This window comes from Coffea eugenioides, chromosome 6 (genome assembly GCF_003713205.1).
Source record: "Coffea eugenioides isolate CCC68of chromosome 6, Ceug_1.0, whole genome shotgun sequence".
In the NCBI taxonomy this organism is placed as follows: Eukaryota; Viridiplantae; Streptophyta; class Magnoliopsida; order Gentianales; family Rubiaceae; genus Coffea; species Coffea eugenioides.
The window spans coordinates 7,011,257-7,028,452 of record NC_040040.1 but is presented as its reverse complement, the minus strand read 5'-3'; the positions used below and the strand labels follow the sequence as shown (position 1 = coordinate 7,028,452).

The following is a 17,196-nucleotide window of genomic DNA, read 5'->3' as shown; positions in this document are numbered from 1 at the left end:
GGAGATATGGAGTCGATTGCCCAGCATTTCCGGTTTCATATCTCATCTCATGTGATGGCCCTCAAAGTCCTAATCACAAAACGACAAATTTCGTACCTTGTTCTAAGTTAGTTTCCTACTACCTGTCGTCGTTCTCAGAGTCGGCAAGGGAATTACTTCAATTCTAGAAATTCTGTCTTTTCCTAGGTTTTAGGAGTTTAAAAAGCCTTTGATGATCAATTACGTACTCCGTCGAAGACATTAGTATTTATAAGTGGAAACAGACTCCTCATTGGTGTTCAATATTTACGTAGGAAATGGCTTCAGGAAACATCATCGTCCTTGTATTTGCTGCTATTATTTATTGCAATTTTTCTTGCTGCAGTAACCACTTAATCCTGCTGCCAATTATGCGTGGAAGAAGAAAGAACGATTAATAGAGAGAGAGTATGCAGTTTGCTTGTTGCAGTTTTTAGACATGCCCACGACGTGTACGATGCGAATCAAACTGTGACTATAAGGAGGACTGCATTGTTCCGCCAGGGCCAGGCAAACGATATCTGGTCACCATGTGATGTGAGCATATTGGCTTCTCCAGGGACCCAAAAAAAAGGGTACATTTGTGGTTGGGCAAATCGCCAATTTGGTCCCTAAACTTTTTCACTTAAACCAATTTAGTCCTTCACGGTTTTTTTTCACCAATTTAGTTCTCAAACAATTTTATCAAGTCCAATGTAGGACTTTTTGGGCGGCGCCACCACATTTTATGTATTTTTCACGGCGGACCAGGGGTATAATTGGAATGACAGGTATAATTGTCTAAACACCTTGACTAGAATGGCAGCTCTGTCACGATTAGCAAAAGAAACCCCTGCAAATCGACTTCTTCAGAGCTCATAGGAATTAGGCATTCTGATCAAAATGTAAGAAAATGTGATTGCCAACAGAAGATGAGCAGATCCGTGTCTTCGATGATGGAAGTTGTCGATGGCGACAAGGATGGTGAAAAGGAAGCAGTTGCAGCAACACTATCCAGTAAGCTTTAACCAGATCTTACTTAGCTTCTCCATTTTCTGCTATGCTTGTTTGATGTTTGAGCAGCTGCATGTTAGTTTAACCTTTTCATTGATGTTTGAGCAGCTGCATGTTAGTTTAACCTTTTCATCAGAATGTTAAAGCTAATGTGTTTGTACTTTGTCGTTGTATGTGGGGCTGAAGTAGTCCAACATTTTCTTCTCTGTTTAATGACAGTGTTAAGCATGTGGGCGATTAATTAGTGGAATATGGTACATTGTGGGGTTGACGTGTTTTTTTAAAAATGTCTTCTGCGTGGGTCATATGCAGATCTGGGGATGGTGAAATATGCCATATTTAAAGCTGAATTTTTTTAATGGTGATGTGGTCCCTGTAGTTCTAAAATGTAGTGTGCTGTTGTTTTCATGTTCTAAAAAGCGAGACAAAGTAGTAGGAAAACAACAGCACACTTGAATGTTCTGATGTGGTCCCAGATCTGACTTTTGCGGTTGAATTTTCTGATGTGGTCCCAGATGTGGTTATAACATACCAGGAGGATGTTGTTATTAATTAAGTCTTTTTTGTGGTTTAAAAAAATGCAGGACAAGAGGTTGAATTTTTTACTTTGAAAATCTATCATGGGGGTGTATATGTTAAAGAACCCGTAGAGCAATATTTGGGGGGCAGCATGGAAAGTTTTGAAGGTGTCATTGCCATGAGAGTGAATAGAGCAATTGTATCTGACTTTTGCTATTATCTTGGATATCCTGCAAATGTAACAATGATGTATAGAATTCCAACTGAAGGTGGTGCACTTGTGTTGAGAAAAATAGATTCTGATGATGCAGCAACTGACATGGCTTGTATAGGCAAGCAAAATGGAGAAGCAGAAGTTTATGTTGTTTCTGAGTTTCACATTAGATTGATAGATAGTAAATGTGAGAGTGCAGTTGCATCAAACAGTTGTAATGCTACAGAAATAGAAGAAGAAGATGACTTCTTTGTAGACATAACATTTGAGGATGTTGATGTTGCTGACATAGAGGAAATTCCTGTTCATGTGGAGAAAATAAAAGAGCTTGAGAAGAAGAACCAGGAAACTTGTCAGGCTGCTGAAGTAGAACAAGGTGATGCGGATGAGGCTAATGATGCTGTAAACTCAGACTCAATGGAGGGTGAAAAGTTCCATGATAGTGACTATGATTTCAGTGAAGATGATGATGATGTCATTTTTCGAACTTCTGTTGTGGCTCCATATCAGGAGTTAGGTGCTGCAATGGATAAATTGCCAACAGGAAATTGTCAAAGTAGAAACAGAACGGCAAAGAAAGAAGCAAGACATGCAGCAGCACCCAATAAAAAAAAATCAGAGTCAAAGCAACTTCTAATTCACACCTACACGTTGATGAAGGAGATCAGATTCCAGTTCATGAGGAATCTGATTCGATGGTGTCAGATGAGCTAAATAGTGTGACTGATTCCTCCGATGAAGATAGCACAAGGAAGAAGCCCAAACTGGTCAGATTCCGACCAGAAATGGACATGAATGATCCAAAATTTAATGTTGGTCAACAATTTGATGATAAGCAGCTATTCAAGATGGCAGTTGACAATTATGCAGTCAAATGGGGGAAGGATATAAAGTGGGTGAAGCATGATAAGCATAGAATGAGGGTGAAATGCAAAGCTGAACATTGTAAGTGGATGTTGTTTGCTTCTAAAATTGATGAAGGTGATGATTCCATTGCAATCAAGACAATGGGTCCAGCACACACATGTGGCAGGACCTTTTACCACAAGAGAGCTACCTCAGGTTTCTTAGCAAGAAAATATGTGGACTTCCTAAGGATGAACAAGAGAATAACAGTTTCTGAGTTCAAGGATAAGGTACATGCAGAGCTGAATGTAAACATTACTAAACCTCAAGTTTATAAGACATTCATGAAGGCAAAAATTTTGATCCATGGGAGCTACAAAGATCAGTACAACAGATTGTGGGATTATTGTGAGGAACTAATGAAGGCAAATCCTGGTTCTACAGTGTATATGGAAACTACATTAGATAAAGATTCTGGAAAACAAAGATTTCAAAGACTTTACATTTGCTTCGAGGCACTGAAGAGAGGATTTAAATCTGGTTGTAGGAAGATAATTGGAGTTGATGGTTGCCACTTGAGAGGTCCACATCCGGGTGTGTTATTAACTGCAGTTGGGATAGATCCAAATGACTGTGTTTATCCAGTTGCATATGCAGTAGTTGAAGCAGAAAATAAGAGGTCGTGGAAGTGGTTTATTGAATTCTTGAAATATGACCTATCTATCAATGATCAAAGAAATTGGAGCTTCATAAGTGATAGACAGAAGGTGAATAAGATCAACTTACATTGTTTATATATGTTTATTACATATATATGAATGCTTACTGATTGTGCTAAACTTGCATTTGTCTATTTTGCAGGGTTTAGGATCTGCAATTCAGGAAGTCATTCCAGATGTTGAGCACAGACATTGTGTAAGGCACTTGCACAACAACTTCAAAAAAAATCATCCGGGTGAAGCATTGAAGGAAAGATTTTGGACATGTGCAAGGTCATCGTACATGAGGATGTTCGAAAATCATATGGAGTGTTTAAGGGATTATGATGTAGCTGCTTGGAAGTGGTTAAGTGACAACACCTCTCCCTATCACTGGTCAAGATCACACTTTCGAGTGGCTGCCAAGTGTGACATTCTCCTTAATAATTTATGTGAAAGCTTTAATTCGGTCATAATGGATGCAAGGGAAAAGCCAATCCTTGGAATGCTTGAGACTATTAGAATCTATCTAATGGAAAGGCTTCGTACAAAAAGGGAGTGGATGAAGAAGAGGAGTGATAAGATCTGCCCAAAAATTCAAAAGAAACTGGAGAAGGCAAAAACAGAAGCAGCTGCAAACATCGCGAGATGGTCTGATCAAGATAAATTTGAGGTTACACATATGTATGGAGGCAAACATGTGGTGGACTTAAAGCAGCAGACTTGTAGCTGCAGGAGATGGGAGTTGACTGGATTGCCATGCTGCCATGTGATTTGTTGTATTTCTTTAATAGGTCAAGAGCCAGAAAGTCTTGTTCACCATTACTACTTGCGAGAAAGTTACTTGAAGGCTTATGAGCCAGCAATTGCTCCTTTGAGTGGTCCAAATGTTTGGGTGCAATCGGATAAAGATCCTGTCTTACCACCCTTGAAGTTGAAGTTACCTGGTCGGCCAAAGAAAGTAAGAAGAAGGGAACCAGAAGAGCCTAGGCCTAATTCGAAGGGGGTTACCAAACTTTCTAGATCTGGCCTTGTTAGAATGACATGTACAAAATGCTATCAAAAGGGGCATACAGTGAGAAAGTGTCCACTGCTGGTACCTTCTAATGAGCTTGGTGCATCTACCAATAAAAGGCCACCACCGTCCAACTCCAACAAGTGTAGCAAATGCAAGGCACTTGGCCATAACAAGAGAACTTGTCCACAAAAATCTGGTAATTTGACCTATCCCTCATCCACTGATTTATGGTGTAATACTTAACTAATGATGCTTTGACATGTACAGATCAAGTGTTCGGGAAGGAGCCGACTGAAGTACCTCTGGAATCTAGCTCAATGCCAGATGTTCCAAGTGGTCAGCAATTTAGGATTTTTCCATGTAACTCATGATAATTTTATTCTTGTACTTGTTACTTGTTTTAACTTTATTTCATGGTCAGGTGATAAAGCACAGGCTGTTATAGATGAACAAGAGGTTATTGATTTACAACCATCGGGTCAAGAAGAACTACCTGAAGTGCAAAAGAAATTCACCAAGTGTTCCTTCTGTCATGGCTTAGGACATAACCGGCAAACATGTGCAACCTGGCAAGCTCAAGCATGGAGAAAAAGAAAGGCTGCTATGACTGTTTTTGGTCCATTCCCTCCATCAAAGGGAAAAATGACTAGGAAAAAGGAGAAAGTAAGTTCAAGTAATTAAAACAGAAACAAACAGCATGTCTTGCACATTTGCTGGACAATGATTTTGGCATGACTTAAAACAAGACTGTTTATGGCTTTTGACATGTGCCTTTATTTGTGTAGGCACATAGGCTGTTGGATGAAGAAGATGATATTGTTGCCCAGTCAAGTTAATGGAGCTTGGGAATACAGCAGACTTCTATTTTGTGGGATATGCTCTGTTTTGTACATTAAGAGCTTCTGTTTTGTCAATGGATACTAATTGGATTAACAATACGATTCTGTTTTGTACATTTGATGTGGCTGCATTTTGTCTAAAACGAATTCAATGCTGAAGTAAAATGCAGCCTGCTATATTGGCAATGTCGCACCTATGTTGATGACTATGAACTTCTATTCGCACTCTTCCTATACCATTTACTTTGACTTTCTTCTTGTTGTTTAGCAGTTTATATGGGGTATTTGTGCGAGTAAGGATTATCGAAATTTAGGATGAAATGCTGTCAAATTTTTTATACAACTTGAGGTGAATCTCTGTTAAATTTTAACAAAGGCATCTTTCAAGGTAATATGCCCAACAACTGACAAAATCTCTCGATTAATTTACAAAAACATCATTCGAGACAATGTTCCATTTTAATGCATAAACATGTTCCATACACCCATGTCTACATTCCAACATTACAGCATTCAAATTACATGAAGCAATTACTCAACTTCTAACTTCATACAGGAACATCTAATGTAGCATTTTTAAGTTGACATTCCTTTCATTGCCACTGGGTAATAGTACAGCAATAACCATAATACATATGCAAACCACGACCAGCATTAGCCACTTCCTTGCTGCTTTCAACTTCCTAATTTCACTTTTGAGCGCCTTGTTCTCTTCTTCAAGCTTACACATTTCAATTTTCATGAAATTATTTTCTTCCTCAGCTTTCCTCAAATTCTTCAAAATTCTCGCCATCATATTTTTTGTCATCTGTTGCATAGGTGGATCATACCACAGAAAATAATTGCAGGCTTTTGGGGTCTACAATGACCATTAATTTCAGCTATTAGTTGTAGTAAATTATATAATACATCAAAATATACAAGTTATATGTCGTGATTAATTGTAAAAATTACCCCATAATTTATGCATCCATGAAATCTTCTGCCTGGGTTCGTCACTGTCCATGAAGTTACAATTCTACATTCTTCACGGCAATGGCAAATTACTGCTTCATTCCCATTGTAGAATTCTACCCTCTCTCCCTTCACCCTTGTCGAATGCCCACTTACTCGGCTATCCAGATTTGAGTGTTGGCTGCTACATAAACTTGAGGCGGAGTTGTCGAAATTTCTGCTTGATTGCATTTCACCTGCTTGTCGAAGTCTCTCCCTCAGTTCTGCTTGTCGAAGTTTCTGCCCTAATTCCTATGAGCTCTGAAGAAGTCGATTTGCAGGAGTTTCTTTTGCTAATCGTGACAGAGCTGCCATTCTAGTCAAGGTGTTTAGACAATTATACCTGTCATTCCAATTATACCCCTGGTCCGCCGTAAAAAATACATAAAATGTGGTGGCGCCGTCCAAAAAGTCCTACATTGGACTTGATAAAATTGTTTGAGGACTAAATTGGTGAAAAAAAACCGTGAAGGACTAAATTGGTTTAAGTGAAAAAGTTTAGGGACCAAATTGGCGATTTGCCCTTTGTGGTTTTCCAAAACATCGCTCCGACAATAACCAAGAGCTTGCCATTACTGGGGTCGAAGGTGAACCAGTACCTGGAAATCTTAACACATAACTTCGTCCAAACTTTGAAAAAAAATTTCCACTCATAAAAAGTTTCACTGATGGTATACGAAAAGATTAATTCAAAGAGTAATGACCAAAAAAAAAAGGGAATGTTGAATAAGATATGCCCTCAAAAGAATTCACACGATTTCCACAGCTTAGAAAAGAAAGAGACTATTATATCAAATTAAACTTGACAAACAAAAATTCGAAGCATTCGGGTTCATTTACATGAAACTATTTACAATATCGTAGTTATGGTGTAAAGTTTTACAACATGAAATGGTTCCTCTTTACAAAATTCTTGAAATTGTGTCTTTTACTGTTACCAGCAGACCACCATCAGATTTACCTCATAAATACCTCCTTCAATCTGCATAAAAATCGAGGAGGACAAACAAAGCGATGAGTATATGATCTATCAACAAACTGCTCTTCAAAGAAGAATCAGTACGACTACCATCCAGGCATCCACCAGTTAACTGACCAAATGAACCGATACTTTATACCATGCTACTATAAAAGAAAATTATTCCAACAATGAAAAAGGCTGACTTAACCTACATCTTCTGTACATGCCACTATGCCCAAAGTAGTTAGCTTGTTGCCTCATCTGCAACGACAGTCAGAGATTCATCAGGAAATTAGTTTTTCTAATAAAAATCTCGCTTAAACAATTTTTCTGTTGGGATTCATCACTAAAGAGCTTTAGTGGAACTATGTCATACGATTTAACTACATAAAATCAAAGTAAAAGGGAACTAAAGACATTTAAGTTATAAACCCGAATAGAATACGTAAATTTTTCCAACAAAGAACAGGTCCACCCTTTTTTTGTTTTGACATGGCCATGTATCAAGAGTTCTATCAACATATCTTGCAATCATATGCAATGCATTAGTCAGCTAACTCTCCCGGAATAACATGCATCTGAGAAAATCATGTCAAACTAGATCAAACTACAATACATTCTTGTTCTTTGTTCTCTCCAAGACAAGCTTTAAAAGTCAAAACAATTTAAGAACGAGACTTCTTGACAAAAATGAGCACAAACCAGTCACTGCACTCCCTCACAACACTCTTCTTAAGATTTTAATATTCAATTTAGATGGCAAAGAAGATAATACAATCTACGCAAAATCTTCATTATTAATGCAACAATAAATGAGAGAGCAAGAAGGGTTTTATACCACGACATGAGGATTATCTTCAAACCCATAGGATGTTTCTGGTTCTGGAACAAATTAAGCAAAAAGAGTATAATGTCAAAACGGTATAGTCTTTCCTGGAGGACAAAACCTTATCAAACAACACATTTTAGCTTACCAAGTATATGACGGGCCCGTGGCTGCTGGGAGTACGGCAAAGATACCAAACCAACACGATGGGAAACAGCACTGGAGATCATAGGAAAAGATAGATCATCATCCAAAGAGAAATCAACGATACAGCTTGCCCTCAAGAAGCAGCAAAAAAAGCAAAGCAATTTCACAGGAATACTTGAACAATACTTTGAGTATCACATCAACTGGGGAGAAAAATTGAATCTGGCCAAGTATACCTTGGACTTCTAGACAAATGAGGAGTGTCCATATATGTGTGAGGGAACCCTCTGGGATCTGAAGGAAGGACGCGACTTCCCTGCATGTGTAATTTGACCATATAAGACATAAACCAAAGCAACAACATCCTCATACAAACGGTTTTCGAAAAGGGCATCATATGTGCAATATATGGCATTCAGGGAATATACCAAAGCAGAAAGTGGTCCCTCGCCTCCAGGAAGAGCATACTGATAATTCAGGTTAGACGATCCTGCAGAAGCTATATTATACAACTTCAGAAAGGTTAGGGGCAAAAAAAGAAGGAAATGAAGTGCACTTTTTCATATTGCATGAGATGGAAAAACTACTAAAACAGATAATAGAAGTATCTAAACCCGGAAAGCACCAAAACAATAGCAAACAGATAAAAATCACAAATCAAATCAATGGAAACGTAATAGGTTATGGAAATTTAGAAACCTCCCCATATAATATCACACATAGCCCTTTGTATGTTTAGCATCATCAGTGTTACAGCATTAAATTAAAATGGGCCTCATGTACATTTATAATTTAGCATACAAGTGAAACAGGTTGACCCTCAAAACAATACAAAAGAAAAGTAGTATGGCAACAAACTTAAAAACACAACATCGTGAAATAGCAATGCTCATACCTCGTTGTCTCTGTCCTGCTAAGGCTTGCTGTCTTAGGAGCTGTAACAGTTCATCAGTAGCAGAAGCAGTCCTATTAACTCTAGTACCTTCAAGATTACTGGTGGCAGGTTTTCCCTTTTTTCTTGGTTCACGAACTTTTATGATGGCTATAGCAAAGAAAGCCAAAAGTAACAAGAAACTGTTAAACAGATGTTATAAATATAAGGAGTCTCGTATCATACAATGCAAGAGCTTTTCCTGCTCTGCATTGAAATGTAAATAAAACAGTCACATAAGCAATGGTCTTTAAAAGGTGCTTAGCAAACTGAAAAATATAGATCCCAGAAAGTGATAGTTCAATGTTGAAAAAAGTGTTCCATGCAGTGATAGTTCACTTTTGGGGCTAGCACCATTTATATTATACCAAGGAACTCCAAACTTTACATTAGAGGAAATGAATATAAAAAAATATGAAAAGGAAAATTAGCAGAATCAAAAGGATAGCAGAAAAATAAGCACAGCATGATGTTCGGTTGTTCGAAGGCGGGTCACTTGTAAATCATACTTTCAGCCCAACTTCCTTGCGCACACACAAAAAGGATCAAAGGTCCTCTGAGGTTGAGCTGTTCTCTATCATAAATAACTTCCCTCCAAAATAAGTTCTGAAAGTTTTTACCACAAACCAACCAAATTTCCAAACTAGCAACTTAAAGAAAGGCTCTTCTCATTCAAATTCCTGCTGGTGATGAAGGATCAAATACACATGCTCCATTTTCCAGTATAAGCAGGCAAGCATGTTACCAAAAGATCCAAGTTCACCAATGCAATAATTCTATGACATACTGATTGCCTTCAGATGACTTTCCAGATATTAATTTCCTTAACCTGCTCCCTTATTGTATGTGATGCCTTAAACAATGTGTGTCACGATAAATAAGTTACAGCTTTAACCTTTTTGAATGACAAACCTTCAGTTGGAATCCTCTAAAAACAAATGTCTCTTTAGTTGATTTTCTACAATCAGACCAGTAATCAATCTTTTAACATCTTTCTTTTGTTCTTTTTAATATCTCACTATAACATACTCTCTCTAGTAAGATAATGCAAAATGAAAACCTACAACATTCCACCCTTTTGCCAATTATCATTCCACACTACTCTCTCTCTCCCTCCCTCCCTCCCTCCCTCTCTCTCTCCCTCTCACACACAAAATCACTTACTCTCACACACACAATGACAGACCCAAAGATATTGGAGAACCCATAAAATTTGTGGATATGCAATAAACTAGGTCTGTACAATAGGTAATCATGACTACACCATGGTAGATGGAATTTTCGGGAAAAATTGTCTTACTTCAGTCCATTCTCTTTGAGAATAGAAGGTACTGTGTCCTTAAGAACAATAATGTTACCATTTCTGATTCGCTACTTTGTGATTTTTAAGCACAAATTTAGAAAGAACGTATCAGGATCTCAGACAAAATTACTTGATTACTAAATCCAACCAACAATGTCAAGTAACTTGCATGGTTCTAAATTTAATTTTTAAAAAAATGCAACACTGTTCTGCATTATAGAATTGATCAGGTCTTTACAAAGTCTTAGGCAACTAAAGATGTATACTTGCATACCCAAGTCTGAGAAGGTAAAACATGTATGGAGGATGGAGAGGAAAACAAAATTAAAGCTGACTAAAAGCCTCTAAGACAGCTCATACCATACAAGTTCCACAAATGAACGTAAACGAAAATGACAAGAAATCTCACTTCAACCTGCAAAGATATAGGTCCAATAACCTACCCCTCTAATATATCTTTCATAGGTTCAGTCTAAATTAACATTAAAAATGCACCCTAGTGTATATCACTGCATTCTTTTCCAAACAATCCTCTTGAGTATAAATGTCATCAAACTATGCAGCCAAGCATAAGTTTTAGAAAATTAAAAGAGATGCTATCAAAAATAAGGTACACCAATCAACCATTCTTCTTATGACATCATAGATCAACTAGCAAAGCTAGATATCTTGATGATGAACATTAAAGACAATTGTATCTTGAATCAAGTTCATAAGGGTAACCAGTATTTATAGAATTAAATGCTACATAATTACCTTTCAAACTTGATATGCATGGTAACCAAGAACTAAAACCCTAAATAAAACACATTAATTTCATCATAAACAAGTCTGCACAAACAAAGAAATGGGCATGAAAAAATGATTAAACCACTTACATTCAGAAGCCTTTCGCTTTTCATTAAGCTCCTTTCCAGTTGTACCAGAGACGTGCTTCTTTTGCATGCCTTTCAGATTGGGTTTTGCAAGAGATACTTTCACCCTTAACTGAAACATGTGAATGTACAGAGAGATTAATTCTAAGAAAGTATGCAAGTGTCTGCATATTGTATACTGAATATACAGCCAGAAACCTCAGAGCCTTCATCATCCAATTGCCCACGGCTAAATGCCTGAACACATGCAAGAGCAGCCTCCCGCATTGCATAATTGACAAATGCAAAATCTTTCCTCTTAGAGGAAGGGAGATTCTTAGCAAGAGAAATGCTCTCAATTTCACCAAATCTTCTGAAGAAGCCCATGACTTTCTCTTCATCCCACGAGGATGGCAGATATTCAGCATAAATTGATTTCACCTAAACAGAGATAAATTAAGTCCACATTAATATAATATCATGGTATTAGTACATAGATTTGGTTGCAGATATGAATTACTATTGAACAAACAAATAGGAAGCATATTAAGATCAATTCATTCTCTAGAGGCTTAATATTCAGGATTAATTTTGTAAGATCCCATTGACATTATCAATATCAAAACTGTTAACATCATTCACAATTGGATATTGAGATAGGAATCATACATGGGGCACATAAGTTATTCCAACAAAACTGACCTTTAGCATGTCTTCTTCTTTTGGCTCTACTAAAGGTTGTGCCCATGCAACTTTCATCTTCATCTGATTAATAAAAACATCATGCTTTTGGAGTTTACTTAAAGCAATTTGAGCATCTTTACTGGTCTCAAATTCAATAAATGCAAAGCCACGATTTTGCTCAAAGTTACTGGGATCAGTCATAACTGTAACTTTGTCAATTTTCTCAATCCTGGCATCCTTCAACAGTTTAACCACCTGCCAAAAAATCTCTTTCAGATTTTGTCACTCTCGCATAAAGGAGTTTACATGATTAGAAGGAAACACAGTAGCTTACATCTTCATTATTCCACATCTTGTTGATATTCCCAAGATATATTGTGTCATTCCCCGCTACAGGTCGTACACCGCACTGCTTCCCACAAATCTAATATTCTCACAAAATTGTATAAAGTCACTTACAAGGAGATTTCCACAGGATAACAACATAACCAAGACTTTACAGACCAAGCAAAGACAACTGACAACTTCTCATCTCAGAAAACAGTCATGATCACATTGATGTGATCCAGAGGGGAAATTTTAGTCATATGATAGTCACAACCTTCGAGAGTTACAAGGAATTTGCAGCACATCATAAGCAAAAATATCATGCAGTAACTCAATGAGTCGACATTAAAATAACTTCTCAATCTGTCCAGCTATGGATTAGAACACAACAAATCTTTCAGCCTCTCTATCCCAAGTCATTGCATAAAGGACCATACAATATTTCATTTAACTCTTCCCTATATGACGTTGCATATAATAATCCTAAAACAAGTATAAGCCTCATTCTTTATTCGAAAGAAAACGCCAGCTGCTAAATACAGCACTCAGCCTTTCAAAATTAGAACTACAGATATATGGTTCACTTCCCACAAGTAAAATGTATGCTTGCATTCAGCATTTCCAAAAAATTTAGTTGGTCAACATTTTCAAAGTTCAAATCCTGGAGTGCAGGATATATATATATATCAATAAATAGTGAAATTTTCCTCTCTAATCACTATATATGTGTCCTTAGTAACTCTAGCTCGGAATCACATTGAAAATTCAACTTCCTATAGCATGGGAACTAATAAAGCAGTACCGGAGAAGAAATAGTTTATCCTTATGTCAAGATGATTTAATCTAGATGCTAATTTCAAATGTAAAGTAATAAATGTATAAGGTATAAACTAGGATTACTTTGATTGCAGAATATTTTTCCAAAGCCTTCTTGGCATCAGCAGCTGAAGCAAAGCGTAAGAAAGCAAAGCCCTTGTTTTTTCCCGTATTACCATTCATCACCAGCCTCACTTCTGTAACCTGACCAACCTGTTCAAATACTTTCCTTATATCCTCCTCCCTCGTATCCTTGTCCAACCCACCAAGAAAAACTTCAGTTCTACGCCTCTTCTTCCGCTCCAAGGCCTCCATTTCCTCGCTCAATGGTACTCCTCCATTCAACCCAACATCATTGTTTTCAACTACTTCCTTCACTACCTCCCCACCCTCACCCCCTAGTGCCTCCGTTTCCAAACTTGATGCAACTCCTCCATTCAACCCAACATCATTGTTTTCAACTACTTCCTTCACTACCTCCCCACCCTCTCCCCCTAATGCCTCCGTTTCCAAACTTGATGCAACTCCTCCATTCAACCCAACATCATTGTTCTCGACCAGTTCCGAAACCAGCTCTTCTCCCTCTCCCTGTCTCTCTTTGACAAACCCTGTGTTCAGGTCCGCGACCAAGCCTCCACTTTCCATTTTGACAAATTTTACATCCTGATTTTTAAACTCGCCTTGAATCCCTTGACTTTCCTTTCCAGCATTTTGGCCAGCAACCAAAACTTCTGATACGTGTTTGCCACTAGAAACGCATAACTCCTCCTCATCTTCACCTTTTACACTACTCTTAAAAGAAGGACTAGTCTTGTTGATACAGTCAATTGCTTCCACTTTTACTTCTTTCAAGTCCTCACTCTTAACTTCCGATGCAACAGAAGCATCAGCTTTATACGTCTCAGTCTGCACAGAGAGAGTTTCACCAAGATCAATCATTTCCACCTCCGTTATTCCCAACTCATTCTTGCTCGAATTGCCAACATTATCCATTGGTTTGATTTCCTTCTCAATATTAGGACTAGTCTTGATACTTTTCGTTGGTTGCAGTTGCATTTCTTTCAAGTTTTCATTCTCAACTTCCAATCCAACATTCTCATCAAGCTTAGAATTTTCTGTGTCCGTAGAAGCAGTGGCCAAAGGATCAAGCTTTTCACACCCCGTAACTTCATTTCGCTCGTTCCAATTGCCGACATTTTGCACTCCCCCGACTTCCTCATTCACCACACCACCCTTAACAACCCTTTTGGGCACTCTCCTCTTCACGATCTTCTTCACAATCCTCACTTTCTTCTTCACTTTCCTAGTCCTACTTTCGGCCTCCTTCCTTACCTCATCAGCTCCCATTGCCGCCTCGTCAACCTCAGAGGCTTCATTTCCACCTTTCCCTTCCCTTCCAGTTCCAGCGTCACCCCTCATTTCATCCCCACAACTTCCAACTACCCCTCCTTCCTCATCAGCCTTACTACAACTGCTTATCCCGGCCACCGAAGAGACTGAATTCGCTCTATTGCTCTCCTGAGCTTTATCTTCGACAGCAATTTTTTTTGCCGACGACATAGCCAACACTTCTCCCTGGGGTTCCGCATCTAAATTAGAACGAGAGCTTGCCGAGGTCGATGATTTTTCTAGTTTCGGGTTGGCGTCGTTTAGATGTAATCCTGGGGATGATGTGGCAATGGCGGCGCCGGCGGAGAGAAGCGGAGGATAATCAAGGGAGTCATGGGACGAAGCTGAGAGAGAAGGTTTAAGGGTTGACGCGCATTTGGAGGGGACGCTTTCACAAGAGGTGGTCTTCTTCTTAAGGGTTCGCCGGGGTGGCAAAGAATTGGAAGCCATTCGTACGACGTCGTCCTGGTCAGTCTTCCAGGAGTAACGCCGATGAAAGAGAGCTTTAGTGCAGAGCAGATATCAGAAGAAGCTGTAGAAAATGCGGTGGTGACGACTGAGGACGCATGACACATCAGCAAAATCGGTGAAGACATACGAGCGTGCAGGGACAGAAGGTAATTTCGGGGATTTGAAGCGGCACGAACGATAGAGCTTAAGAAGGACAAAATAATCTACTAGAGTAATACGTTTGCGTCCAGCTAAGCACGGTCATAAAATTTGGCAGGATAATTTCATAGATATGTTGTCTCAATGATGACATTAATAAATGCCAAAGCAAAAATTTTAATTGATGCTTTAAATATGTGGATTGCCACGTAAAACAATAATGTGGCATGAGATAAAACATTATTACATGGTAAAAAAGTGTGTATGAGGTGAGACAATTTTTCTCCATTACGCACTTAATAAATTATTTTCGAAAATCAACATTGTTTCATAACACATTTCACCACTTGGTATAAATATACCTAAAATTTTGTATGAAATTAACTAGTTTTGTAGTCTAGTTAATCATTATAAAATTGTTTACAAATTTGATATTCATTTTTATCTTTTAAATGTTTCGTGTAAATTGAAAGACAGAATATTCTCAAAAGAATACTATGTCATTTTTTTAGTACACAGATGAAAAGAAAAGTAATGACACGATTGGGTGATTTTATAAAATCATATAGTAATTTAGATATAAATATAAGGAAAGATCGATGGGGAGAAATCCAGGATCCTAACCCTGCAAAACTTCTACTAGATTTTTTTTTTTTTTTTTGTCTTTTCCAATTAGAATTCAGTGAATAAATTATTGTAGCTCAGAAAATAGGAACCCACCACTGCGCCAAGTCTCAGGAACAAGGTACATTACGTTACAAACTAATATTAATTGCTGTATTAGCACACAAGGTAAAAGAACAAACAGTAAGATACTAGCAAGTATTTTGGATAACCATTGTAGGGAACAAATCTCAAGCATTTACTGCAATAACGAATTTCTTACTATCTAGGAGCAATAAACATGTCATCGACGAGGTTTTTTTTTTTTTTTTTTTTTTTAATCTTCAACAATGGTAGATTTGTACATATATAGAACGAAAGCCACGAGAGCAGCCAGCAAAGCCACCGGCATTCCAACATTCAAAGCAATATTTGCGAGTTGCTTTCCTCTCGAAACTGTTGTTTTTTCCCCTTCTGTAACATTCCCGTTGCTCTTTCCTGACGCAGTAGCAATGGGAGTTCCGGACGGCACGATGATGCTATCCTTTTCCTCGCCAGGTTTTTGAGGAGGTTGCGTGGCTTGACCTTCTTCTGGACCTGCTTGTGGTTTTGCGGTTGGATCAGGAGTGCTGATGACTTTCTGTTCTGGGACCGCAGCTGCATTAACGTTTTTAAGCATTATGATGCACAGCTGGCCGGCCGAAAATTTGGCTTGAATTGCATTGGTATTGCAGTTCCTAGCAACCACAACTTCCTTGTAAAATTTGCTCCCTTTTGTTGAACTCAATTTACGTTCCCCGGAAATTTTCAGGGTTCCACGACTGTTGATGTGCACCCTGAGCTGTTCTTTTTTGAAGTCTGGTAAACAGGTCAAGGAACGAAAGAGAGAAGCGAAATGACATCTATGTTCATTATGGAATCAATAGCTTTTCTCGCCAAATCATTGAAATTTAATGCCAGACTAGTAATATATATGAAAGTCTGTTCTTATTTAAGATCATGATTTCCAATAGGAAATTATCTTGAATATCACAAGATACACATTCCCGAGATTTTTTAAAAGAAGAAGAAGAAGAAGTAGAACAGAAAAAGGCACCTGTGTGTCATTCCAATATTACCTGGGAGATGGACTAGCAGAGTGTCACGGGCTTCTTCGCGTTGCCATCTACAGAAAGGTTCGAATTCTTCGTAAGAAAGGCGGGCAGTAGATCCAGTTTTGGCTTCCATTATCAGCTGTCCTTTACTCGTATTATTAGAAATATTGGTAACCACAATTTACAACTGCTGTCTGCTAAGCGATGAAGATGAAGGCGGTCCTGTCTGTGTACTTTATATATATATATATATATATATGGAAGAAGATTAGGCCTTAGACGAAGGGTGTCCAAAGAGGTTCCTTCAGGGTTTCCTGCAACACAAGGGAATATTCCTTCTTGGCTTTGGAGGGCTATGACTTGCTTATGCCTTTGGCAAATTTTGTGCTGATATCTTCTTTCAGTCATTACGTAATATACCTTGTCCGATTTATGATACCATTGATACCTTTCTGTGTCAGAGGTTTTTTTTCCAATATTGTGCTAGAAAACATTTGGCTGGATTGTGTGTTTT

At 38.1% G+C, this 17,196-nt stretch overlaps 2 protein-coding genes across 3 annotated transcripts; both read right to left on the bottom strand.

Moving 5' to 3' along the window:
- Positions 1 to 6,882: 6,882 nt before the first annotated feature.
- LOC113776464 lies at positions 6,883 to 14,991 on the bottom strand. 2 transcript variants are annotated; one of them, XM_027321636.1, is made up of 12 exons: positions 13,072 to 14,991; positions 12,179 to 12,268; positions 11,863 to 12,099; positions 11,380 to 11,601; positions 11,185 to 11,293; positions 8,968 to 9,114; positions 8,501 to 8,571; positions 8,309 to 8,388; positions 8,074 to 8,144; positions 7,938 to 7,981; positions 7,312 to 7,360; positions 6,883 to 7,120 (listed from the first exon to the last, which is right to left on the bottom strand). In XM_027321636.1, exons 1-12 carry the CDS (start codon positions 14,824 to 14,826, stop codon positions 7,116 to 7,118), a joined length of 2,880 nt encoding a protein of 959 aa, XP_027177437.1. In that variant the 5' UTR covers positions 14,827 to 14,991; the 3' UTR covers positions 6,883 to 7,115. The 2 variants fall into 2 exon arrangements, with proteins under 2 accessions (XP_027177437.1, XP_027177438.1); XM_027321637.1 differs by having other exon boundaries at positions 8,501 to 8,562.
- Positions 14,992 to 15,778: 787 nt separating this feature from the next.
- LOC113775921 (inactive protein RESTRICTED TEV MOVEMENT 2-like) lies at positions 15,779 to 16,891 on the bottom strand. The gene is made up of 2 exons (XM_027320974.1): positions 16,707 to 16,891; positions 15,779 to 16,446 (listed from the first exon to the last, which is right to left on the bottom strand). Exons 1-2 carry the CDS (start codon positions 16,813 to 16,815, stop codon positions 15,926 to 15,928), a joined length of 630 nt encoding a protein of 209 aa, XP_027176775.1. The 5' UTR covers positions 16,816 to 16,891; the 3' UTR covers positions 15,779 to 15,925.
- Between the last annotated feature and the right edge of the window lie 305 nt (positions 16,892 to 17,196).

Excerpts from the sequence above, each read along its gene's own strand:
- LOC113776464 (XM_027321636.1), bottom strand. The coding sequence starts at position 14,826 with ATGGCTTCCAATTCTTTGCCACCCCGGCGAACCCTTAAGAAGAAGACC. Across the intron at positions 12,100-12,178 it reads AGATGTGGAATAATGAAGAT|GTGGTTAAACTGTTGAAGGA; the intron begins GTAAGCTACTGT and ends ATTTTTTGGCAG. Across the intron at positions 11,602-11,862 it reads AAGAAGAAGACATGCTAAAG|GTGAAATCAATTTATGCTGA; the intron begins GTCAGTTTTGTT and ends ATCTCTGTTTAG.
- LOC113775921 (XM_027320974.1), bottom strand. The coding sequence starts at position 16,815 with ATGGAAGCCAAAACTGGATCTACTGCCCGCCTTTCTTACGAAGAATTC. Across the intron at positions 16,447-16,706 it reads TCTGCTAGTCCATCTCCCAG|ACTTCAAAAAAGAACAGCTC; the intron begins GTAATATTGGAA and ends CCTGTTTACCAG.